This window comes from Rutidosis leptorrhynchoides, chromosome 11, assembly GCF_046630445.1.
Source record: "Rutidosis leptorrhynchoides isolate AG116_Rl617_1_P2 chromosome 11, CSIRO_AGI_Rlap_v1, whole genome shotgun sequence".
In the NCBI taxonomy this organism is placed as follows: Eukaryota; Viridiplantae; Streptophyta; class Magnoliopsida; order Asterales; family Asteraceae; genus Rutidosis; species Rutidosis leptorrhynchoides.
In genome coordinates this window covers 60,795,707-60,807,795 of record NC_092343.1, presented here as the reverse complement: position 1 = coordinate 60,807,795, position 12,089 = coordinate 60,795,707, and the positions used below count along the sequence as shown (strand labels likewise).

At 30.7% G+C, this 12,089-nt stretch overlaps 1 protein-coding gene across 1 annotated transcript; it reads right to left on the bottom strand.

The window, feature by feature from the left end:
• Window positions 1-2,768: 2,768 nt before the first annotated feature.
• On the bottom strand, window positions 2,769-3,841 carry LOC139876614 (auxin-induced protein 22D-like). Its single transcript, XM_071863958.1, has 2 exons — window positions 3,543-3,841; window positions 2,769-3,374 (listed from the first exon to the last, which is right to left on the bottom strand). Exons 1-2 carry the CDS (start codon window positions 3,734-3,736, stop codon window positions 3,005-3,007), a joined length of 564 nt encoding a protein of 187 aa, XP_071720059.1. The 5' UTR covers window positions 3,737-3,841; the 3' UTR covers window positions 2,769-3,004.
• Window positions 3,842-12,089: the final 8,248 nt, after the last annotated feature.

Here is a 12,089-nt window from a genome sequence, read left to right as displayed (position 1 = left end):
TGTGTGGATTTCTGTAATTTAATGTTAGTGCATTATAGCTAGGCCTATTTATCATTTTGCATCTATGTTGGTAGTAACAAATAGACAATAGACAAAACATCATTTATAGTAAAAATATTGAATTAATAAGAATTACTATGAATTATGATGAAAAACAGTTTTGTGGTCCGTTGGCAAGCGATTAAAGCTTTGGTCCGAATGCCACTATCCTAATGTCATTTTAATTGTCTATTTTATTATTTTGAGTTTGTCTAAATGTCTAATCATAGCCCTTAAAACAATACTTAAAAAAATTTAATACATGATTTGTTGTACATCAAGTTGGTGGGTGAAGTGATTTTTAAAAAAGTCAATAGGTGATTACTAAAATTTACAATAATTTAATTGATTTCATAATTTCTTAAAGATAGCCTTTAGAGCTAATGTTAGAAAAACTCTATTATTTTTATTATAATTTTTAACCAAAATCCATATATTTTTGTTAGCATGCATAAGTAACGGTTCTTATTTACTTTTTTGGTAGGATTATTCAAATTTGCATTTATCTAAACTGACTTATTCCTCATTAGATATAAAAATTGACTACTTACAGAAAATATAATGGCCACTTAAAGTCATTATAAACTCTCTATTTTACCATCATTAATTAAATATTTTAGTAGTATACTCCGTAATTCATAATTATTTTTAGTTAAACGACTTTAAATATTAATGAAAAGCTCATAATTCATCAATTTCTTCTAAATTAAACTTAAACAGATTATTAGAAAAAACCTGGTAAAAAAAAGTTTATTTTAGGATTTGTTTGAAGTTAATTAGGAATTGTTTATCATTTCTCTTATGCAATGGTTAAGATCGAGTTACGACTACTTATGTGTGTTTAATAACTACTTAAAAACACTAACTTGCCATTTTTATAAGACCAATCCCAATAGGTTCGCGCTCCCCTCTACCTTGAACATGTCATGGGACTATGGGAGGACACCAATGGCATTTCCTCCGCCCTCAATATCTCCATAAATTTTGTTTTAGCGTCCCACTTTGCAAGCATATTCCAGGATAAGAGTATGATATATTTGTGTGTCCATACATGCTAAAAAACTTATACAACAATTTATTTAATTAATATTGCGGATCTCATTTTTTAGGAAGAGTATCATTGATGACAGTGAATCTGTCCTCATCGTGTCTAGAAAGGAAATGTTTATGTGCAGTCTTTCCTAAGAGGAAATAGCAACATTATTCGGAGTGGTCTAATATATTTAAATCTTAAAAAATTATGACAAATGGCATTTTAATACATAGTAAATGATTGTTTGTGAAATTATTAAATTTAGACATTAAATCACTGCTCTTAGAGCATTCGTAATGGTGGTTAATTTTAAAACAAGATTGATATGGTATGTAAGGTCACATTACATGTATAACTATCTCTTATCGCTATAACTAAAATGTAACGTTAAATGGTATTGAACAAGAATTAAAAAAAGAAAAAAGAGTTAGAAACTCTCTTTTAGTAATAGGAGTAATAAGAAAGGGATTAATAAAAAGCTTTGGTGTTGAGGTTAACACTCACTAATGTCGTATCACTTTTACTAAACGACTTAGTTTTTGGTGTGTTAGTTTTTAGTGTGTTTTAGTATTATAGGGATAATAGTTTAGTTCATAGGTTTTAATTGGTGTGTATTTATGTCGTTGTGCCACGTGACGATCTCCTTGATGGGGATCTGGTGTCTTCCCCGGAGGTGGGATAGGTATTTATGCATTAGATTCATTTCTTCGATGGCGTGGTCGGACTTTCTGCGTTCCTGATTTCTAGCATCATTGCGGCTTCTGGCGTTCTACCGACAGCTCGGTGTGTTGCCGAGAACGGTTCAGTTTATATGTTTGTTTAAGTGGCGAATGACGTTCTCCCGTCTATTAATGTAGTTTCTTGTTTAGTGCACTCGTTTGTTAGGTTATCATATATTTATGTTTGTATTGGTTAGTTTCTTAGTAAAAGGTTTTTTCTACCATGTTAGTGAAACCGTTGCTTTCTTATGTCATTAGGTTGGCTTGGTTTGGATTGTCTGATTTATTAGTTGTACTTGTTGATCTTCAGATCTGTTATTTTTCTGGAAAAAAAATTAAAAAAAAAAATTGTTTTAACGGGCACCAATTGATTTATCGAATTTACGGAATGATTATCGAATTTTTCCTATTTAGACTTTCATGAGAGTATATTATTTTCAATAAGATATGATATGAGCTAATCGTGTTATACATTAAAGCCGAATAAATTAAATCTTGAATGATAATTAAGTTGTCTTGGATCAATTCTCTCCCTCAGAATGGCAATAGACGGTTCATTATTAAAGTGGTGGCAATTTCAACTCTTTGGCATATTTGGAGGCTCAGGAACGACATTATTTTCAACGATCATAACATTAGGAAATCTTATGTTTTTGATTATATTGTTTTGTCCGCATTTAATTGGATTTTTTCGAAGTATCACAAGTCCTCTTTAAATTGGACTTCGTGGTACGCTCGCCTATGTATTCCTTGTAATTTACTTAGCTCCTTGCTAAGCTTTTTTAATATAATTTTGCCGTTCCAAAATAATAATAATTAAGTTGTATTGAAATTTGAGATGCTAATGTATTAATACATATACACATAGCGTGTACGCACGACAGATAAAAGATCCTAATTAACAATTGATAAAAAATCAACTTAAAAATGTTATTACACAAAAACAAATAAAATAAAATAAAATTAAACATGTGTATTAGTAATATTTACTCTTATCAAACATCAAAAGACATCGAAAAAATGTTGCATGTTCATTTTACATGGATCAAAACACAATAACATGTATACTTATCCCTTCATAAATTTCTTCCTAAAATATCCAAAACCTCCAAGATCTGGTTTCTTGAGCCTTTCATCTTCAAAAAACCAAAAAACCCTCTTTTTTGTAGTATAAAATAATTTATATATAATAATTTTGTGTTTGATTAATTAATTATAAAGAATCACCCAACCCTCTAGCTTCACAACTCTTCATAATTCTAAGCCTTTTACATGAACTAATAAACATATCCCAAGGGACATCTCCAACAAGCATCCAATCACCATCTTTATCTTCATAAGTTGGTGCATGCTGTGATCCATTGTACCCTTCTCTTTCAGAGTACAACCCTATAATGCACTTAAACATATCCTGTAAACCCTTCATTAATTCTTCATAACTTGTGTACATTTTTAGGTCTAGTTTTCTCAAATATGGAGCTCCATCCATGCTTACTTTCACATACATTCCTGAATCCATTTTCTTCCCTTGAAGTATGTTTTTCCGGTAAGATCTCACCGGCGGCCACCCCACAACTTGTTCCCTGAAAATAATACAAATAACTCACATGAGTTTTAATTTCAAGGTCAAATCAATAACGTTAACTAAAAAAAAAAAAATACTTTTTCTTTGTGAATTTTATTAATTAAACATGTGGGTATGATCAAAATTTGAAATTTATGATAGGGTTTGCATGGGATTTGTAACTTACTTTGTGGGTGGTAAAAATCTTGATTCAATTTCATCTGTGGATGTGGATGATCCCATGTCCGATGAACTTCTTTTGTTACCGGAAAGGATAGTTTTTATCTCCGACTGTTCATCGGTTCCTGGCAACCCTAATCTGAGCTCGGTTGCAAGATCAATATCCTCAAAAAGATTCAAAGTGCTTTTCTTATGATCCATTGATGAAGAGTTTATATTTCAACAAATGGGGTGTGAGTTCTTGAACTGAAAAAGTGGATCTCCGGCGAGTTTCTTGATTTTCCGGCAATGATATTTGAAAGAGAATTGGTTAATTGTGAGTTGTAGTTTAATGGTGGTGGGAGGATTATATATATAGAATGATGTGGGTTGGGGACAAGATATAAATGAGTTATTCTCTAGGTGCATGGATTTCATGACCAAGAATATTAATACCCACTCGCATACTCACGGCACGTGATCTATGCAATAAAAAGTTATATATATATATATATATATATATATATATATATATATATATATATATATATATATATATATATATATATATTCATAAAAATAAAAATGATAATTACGATGAGAGATTAAGTGAGAGTTTGAGAACTTGATTTAAATTTGGTAGTTTGGTAGTTCGTCGTCTCATATTATGGAGTAATTGTCTTGTTTTGAATGTAGAAGTTATTATTTCTTTTCAAGTTTGATTTTAAATTATTATTTTGTGTTATATAATACTTGATGAACATTATATTGGTAAAATATTCAAAAATTAATTCATTGATATAATCTTAATCGAATGATATTTGATACAAACAAAAATATCTAAAATTAACGTTGGAAAGAAAATACCTGCAAAGTTAAAATAGAACTTTTAATATGAAACGAACAGAACACTAGTTAAGTAATGTAAAAGAGGAGAAATATACAAGCAAGACTCAAAATCTCAAAAAACAATTCTTTTATATGACTACTCCTTTATACGTCCATAATGATCATGAGATAATAAAACACATCATTACCATATGTACAATATTTGAAACATTATGTACAACTTTATGGTAAAACATCCCATAATCATATATACATGCAATATTTGAATCATAATGTACAACCTTATAATAAAATACTCTCATGACCATATGTACAAACTTTAAAACAATTTGTACAATCTTTTACAAAACACTCTATGAACACATGTACAACGACAAGTTCTTTAGTCGGAAACCTTGATTCCACGGTTCATTAAACTAAATAACCTCGGTATTTATATTCACTTAATACCTAAAATATATTATTAAACAGTTTCGTTTAAACAAACCCGTAATATTACAGGTAATTTCATTAGTTCATATATATTTATAGAAGAAGCTTATCAATTTTCAAAAAATATAAAAAGGAAAATTTAACAATAAGGAGGGAAAATATACGTAGTAATTGTGTTTAGTACGTGATAAAAATGTTGTGTACAAGCACGCGCGTAGAGAGTTCATGATAAATAAAAAGTTAGAAATTAAAGGGAATATATATATATGTTGGAAAAAATGTAGGTGAATGAGGAACAGGTATGGTCAGCAGCAAAGAAAGAAGGGAACACAGGGGAGACAAAAGCAACCCAGACGGTATGGAATTGAATACTGCCTGCCGGATAACCGCTAATTTGTGTTCGTTGGATCACTCACCTTTAATACTAGCATACTTACCACCCATGTGGTGTTGCCCCTACATTGTGTCGGAGATTGAGACACTTTCCATGTGTCAAGACTCACTTGTAGGACCACTCAATTTTTTAGCAATTAATCGCGGTTGTAAATTTTTTATTTTACAAAAGTAACGCTAATATTGAAATAAAGTCTATTTATCAATAGATTGAAAGTCGAACAGATTTACAAAAAGATCAACAAAACTATAATGGAGCCTTAAGCAACCGGAACACAAAACTAGCGTGTAGTATAAACAGAAACAAGCCCTACAATAAATATTTACAAAATCATAATTATTTTCTATATTTTACTCGCCCTTTCATTTCCCTAAGTTCGTGATAATAAAACCTCACTATCCTTTTGAATCCTCACTTTCTATTAGTGTGAATTTACCAATTCCGTTCATTCACAACATCGATATTCTGGATCTATACGATTCTCACGTAACCAATCCGCGTCACAACGGCAACTCCAACGCAACACGACGAATCCGATGTCCTCACGAAGATTCCGCCGGATAATCAGATTCCAGTCACGATCAATACTGGATATTTAGGGTCTGAAAATTTTATAACTTCTTATGATTAATTTGTACCTCAGTTTGTAATATCATAAAATATTGTTAAGACATTTGACTATTTAGGATTTTTGCTAACAAATTGAATAGAGATAAAAAGTACCCAAATTATCTATATCTTAATAGCACACTGATATATGGAGTTTTTGTTAATTCAATTTCAATGTAGCGATTATTATATTTTCTGATTTTGATTTGGAAATCGGTGTCAATTTTTTGCAAAAGTCAATTTGTATTGGATTAAAATGTAGCGATATTCGTTTTTAGAAAAATGCTTTTTCAGAAACTATTTTTTATAAAATATGTATAGAAGTACCTTATTCTCTTAAATATGTTTTCAAAGAACAATAGTCTGTTAAAAAAACTCCAATTAATCGCGGTTGTAGATTTTTTATTTTACAAAAATAACGATAATATTGAAACAAAGTCTATTTATCAATAGATTAAAAGACGAACAGTTTACAAAAAGACCCACAAAACTATAATCGAGCCTTAAGCAACCGGAACACAAAAGTAGCGTGTAATACAAACAGAAACGAGCCCTACAATAAAAATTTCACCCATCCAAACAATGACAAATGACACAAAAGCAAGCAAAGCAAACAAACCGACCCCACCTATTCGACAACCGCTTTACCTATCCACATTTTTATGACTGGCTTGACAACACACCGACAACCTTCAATCGAACTAATTTCTTCTTCAACCGATTTTCAATCGCATAAGAGGAAACCTTTTTCGAACCACAACATATCCTAATACCCGGTACGGAAGGAGGTAGACATCATTCTTTCTTAATTTCCTTAAAAAAACCATCTTTTCGATTCACTTCTACACCGTCGCCAATAACTGATGAACCACCACATTTATCAGACAAAAATGCGACCTTCACTCCACTACAGCTAGCACTTACATCACAAGAGTCATATGAATTTGCACAAACAGGAGTAGAACCCAAACCCGGACTACCTTTCGTGTCTTTCTTCAAACACCAAGATGTATCTCCATCTCCACATTATCACCCACGCTCTTATAAAAAACTTGGCAGTCAAAAGTAATAGAAAACTTATAACAAGTTGCATCAAAGATATTTTCCACCCTTGGAATAACATGGTTAACATCAACATTTGGACATTTATCTGAAATGTCCAAAACTACATCATCAAATGCATCAATACGAAGCTTATCTAAGGGAGAGACAAACTCACTCGCATTCAAACACTTTTTCAAAGATGCATTAACCTTTTCTTTAGTCGAACCATAATGATTATGATACACCGACTCAACAGGAATACGTGGAATTGAAGGGACCAAGACAGGGGTATGTACATCTAAGCACTCGTTAACAACGTTACCGCCCTCCGGTCCCATACCACGATTAACACCAAAATTATCAACCTCACTGATCAACTTAGATCGATTAATAGAAGCAAGCAAACCAAGTTCGAAACACTCAAATAAAGCCTTATCTAAAGAAAATAAATCAGAAATTTATGAGACACTATGATGATCCTTCCAAAACCACTTGGACGAATACATAATTCATTGATTTCATAGTGAGGTTTTGACCTCTATATGATACGTTTTGTAAACATTACATTCTTTTGAAAAGACACACCATAATTGAATATTAAATTCCAAGGTTTTGACATTTGATGATTTCCACATATAGACAATCTCCGTAATTAATAGTTTACAATACTACATCCGTTGATAATGCAGTCGAAATAAGATACATGGTAATGATTTTGTGAATGCAACGTTTTCTTGAATAAAGTATGTATGGCTCCGTGCACATAGCTTGTATCACATATAAGCAAACAGCGGAAGACTTCTAGAAACCTGAGAATAAACATGCTTTAAAGTGTCAACACAAAGGTTGGTGAGTTCATAGTTTTATTGTTGCGCATAATCTGTATATAAAGGTGGATCACAAGATTTCAGTTGTTTCATCCAAAAACGTTTATCAAAATATTCTACAAGATTGAGCACCCTGGTAACTAAACTTTAATGTTATAATAAGTACCCCTGTTTTAACATACATGCAACCAACATGTACAATACACGCAATCCAACGTGTACTAAACTCAAATAGCATTCGTCTGTTTTATAGTTCAAGCTAGGGTTTCTCTACCTGGAACAGACGGGGATGTCAAGCCCTATGGATCCATATACCTCTATTCGCGCACATCGGTTCTTATAACCGACAGTTACTAGTTACCAAAGCTAAGGGATTTTCGGTTCAAACTCGGTGTAGAATTTAGTATGTACTTCTGTCCATTGCGTTTAAAATAAATTGCATGTATTCTCAGCCCAAAAATATATTGCAAAAGCAATTAAAAAGGGATCAATGAAACTCACTTTAGCAACACATAAGGTCATTCATCGAAATGTGATCGAAACTCGGAATGCAAATTAATCGTAGATCTCAACCTAGAGAACATATGTTGGGCAATACATGTCTAATAAGTAAGGTTTGGTCATAATGTATCACAATTCTAATGCTCGAGACCGACATGCAAAAGTTAACAAAAGTCATCTCAAAAGTCAACATGACCCAATATGATCTTTAAATCTATACATGTTTATTAACATAGTATAAGTCTTGATAATTGAACGAATTTATAGTTTATCAAACTCAAAACATTATTTATTTCAAGAGTTATATTGTATTTGAATGATCATGGCAATTGGATATATTTTAACATTTCATATAGTTTCCCAATACTTGTAAAACCAGATTTAGTATTTATAAAGCTTTAAAACATGATAAGACAGTCAACTTTGACAATTGTTCAACAAGACGAGACGTGCCTTATATAGAAATTCATTTACTCGATTAGTAATATTTGAAAATCCAATTTATCAATCTTATAAACAAGTTATTTAAATATTAATTTACAGTGTCAAACACAATTTCAATTAACGGCAAACATAATTCAGTTGACCATATCTTTTAATCCGTTCATCAAAATCACGCGATTTCTAAATGAAAAGTTAATAATTTTTTCGTCAGCTTTCCAAAAATATGCATATCATATACTTTATATCAGTAGCATATGTATCAAATTCGTGATTCATCATAAACTATCTAACGACAAAATTAAAGCATACAAGCATGCATAAACATCTATACTCGAGCACTAGCCATGGATACACTATTAATATATAAAAGATAAGATATGAATACTCACGTATCAATATTGTGATTCAATATTGTAGGAAAGTACGTAGACGCAACGGAGATGATAAACACTAGGTTTGACTTGCGAACAATACCCATGAACATTACCCATAACCTCCATAGCTATAACCCATAGTTTCCTTAGCTTTGACTCATTTGAAAACTCGGTTTGAAATCATTTGAGCAGTACTTCGTCGTAGTATTTTATGTATAATACTAATAATAATAATATTAATACTACTGATAATAATAATAAGATTAATAATAATATTAATCTTAATAATAATAATAATAATAATAATAATAATAATAATAATAATAATAATAATAATAATAATAATAATAATAATAATACAGAGAGTGTAATATGTATGTGTGTGAAAAACATTCGCAGAAAACTGGAGAATTTATAGTACATTTGCTGAAACTGAACCCCATGCGATCGCATGGGTTTTATGCCTATTTCTCATGCGATCGCATGGCCCCAAAATCCAGCTCACAATTTTTTTTATTTTATTGTTTGTCGACATATTATTATTATTATTATTATTATTATATATATATATATATATATATATATATATATATATAATATATATAATTTATATTAATTATATATATATTATATTATATTCATGTACATAGTTGACTTGTAATTTTAGGTCCGTTGACTCGCACGTTGATACACCGTTTATGTCTCGGTTCCGGATTTTCGAACGTCCTTTCGTACATTTAGAAAACTTGTACTTTACGTTTCGTGATTCGTACCTTTGTCAAAATATAATCTTAAATTATCAATAAACAATATTACTCAAAGTATAACTAATACATTTGAGTAATTTGGTCATTTGCTTCTATAAATCAACTCCTCGTTGTTTATTAAAATATATTTAATAATATCAAAACGTTTTATATCTAATTCAATTATATGCATTATCACGTTGTAAAATATATATTTTCGTTTAGAAAAATATAAATTTGTATATAATATTTATTTATCAAACGGAACAATAAATGGGTGTTACTATTGTTTACAAAAATAATTTCAAACCTTAATATATATACACAATATATATAAATACTTTTTCTATACACGTTGCAAGTTATTTATATATCAAATACAGTTAAAAAGGAAAGATTTCTTAAATCAAGGTGAACCTCTCAACAAAGACTTATCACAATACTTACGGGATTTATAATTGTTGAAATATCTACTAATCCAATCGTTGGTATTATCTTCTAATTCTGTAGATGAATATATTAAGCATATATTGAGACAAATACGTTTAATGTAAAATATTATACATTTAATACTTTGTTAACGTTTTCAAGTTATAATATATATATATATATATATATATATATATATATATATATATATATATATATATATATATATATATATATATATATATATATATTCATATCCATTTATATATTCGTTCGTGAATCGTCGAGCATAGTCAAAAGGGTAATTGAATGTATGAACATAGTTCCAGAATTTTCGAGACTCAACATTACAAACTTTGCTTATCGTGTCGGAATCATATAAAGATTAAGTTTAAATTTGGTCAAAAATTTCCGGGTTGTCACAGACACATACTTGAGTACTCGAATCTTCTTCATCTTCAAGGTCCACCTCAACAATATCATGAATGTGTTTGACGGATTTAGACATTACAAACGCAAAAAGTGACCCAACGTTCCCAAGATCTGTTGACGTCTCCGCTACCATCAGAACAACACCAAACAAAGCAGCCACAATCCTTGCACTATCGGCAGACACATAGTTACCCTGAACACCTTTAATTTCAATCTAAGCAAACCTACAAAAAGAAGAAGCGATCTTCGAGAAAGGAAAGATACTAATGAACCCATCGGCAGAAGCATTGAGCAATTTTTTGACGTTGACCAAGTCTTGACACACACAAATACATCCAAACGGGCCAAAGAAGCTCATATGCTCGACACTAACGTTCCACATCATCAAAAAAACCTTTAATTTTTGACTCTTTTATCGACATTGAATCGATTAGAACAACCGAACAAAACAAGCGATCTGTAATAACTTTGTTAGACGAAATACGACACCATAACTTGGAACCGAATAGCTGTTTACTGAAAATTCTGGATTGATGACGCCCAGGCCAACCCAACAAATTGGGTGGCCGAAAAAAGGTGAGCCATTTAGTGAAGAAATAGAAATAGCGGTATCTCTTTCCTCCATAAAAGAAACAAAAGTGTACCGTCCCGCATTCCAGAATTTAATCTCGACAATAGCCCCAAATTTGCTAAACAACGATTTAATCAAATGTCTAGTTACGTTCTTTTCTAATCGATTAACAAAAGCAGTTTAGCCGTGAAATTGAACGGGATTATTCGTTGAACGATGAACGGAAGAGGTGTTAAGGGGTGAATTGAAAAGGTTATGGGAGGTGATATTTCCACCATCACATTTGCTTATTAACTATCGTTTCATGTTTTTATTCTCGAAATATTCCTTGATAAATTATAACAAGTTTATGTAAACTTATCATTAAGAGCATTTTAACATAATTTTATTTGAAGTGTATTTCGCAAAACTAACTTTAAATGTTAGTTGGAGCTAGAAGTTTATTAAGGATATTTGTATTTGCTTAGAACATGATTATTTAATTATTATGTTTTCAACCGAAAATAATCGCTTTATAGTGTTCACAAAGTAAATAGAAAAATCAATTTGTTGCGAGTTGAGAGACTCAATACATGAAAATAAAAAAGCAGGTCATCCTTTACTACTAGTAAAACGTAATTATTAGAATGTTGTGTTTTACTTAATTTAAAAAATAATTAGATTTATCAAATATGTAAGAGACTGATTATTTAATTATTGCGTTATCAAATAGTATAATCAAATCCAAACACTAGTATTTATAACACGTTTTGATTTAGCTTATTATTTCATTATAATTATCTTAAATGCACAATCAATTTTTAAAATTCAAATCTAAACACCACCTATCAAAGGGCCTTTGACCTAGCGGTATGAGAGGAACCCTTCAACCAAGAGATTGTGGGTTCAAACCTCACTTGAGGCAGTGAGATGTAAATATTCGT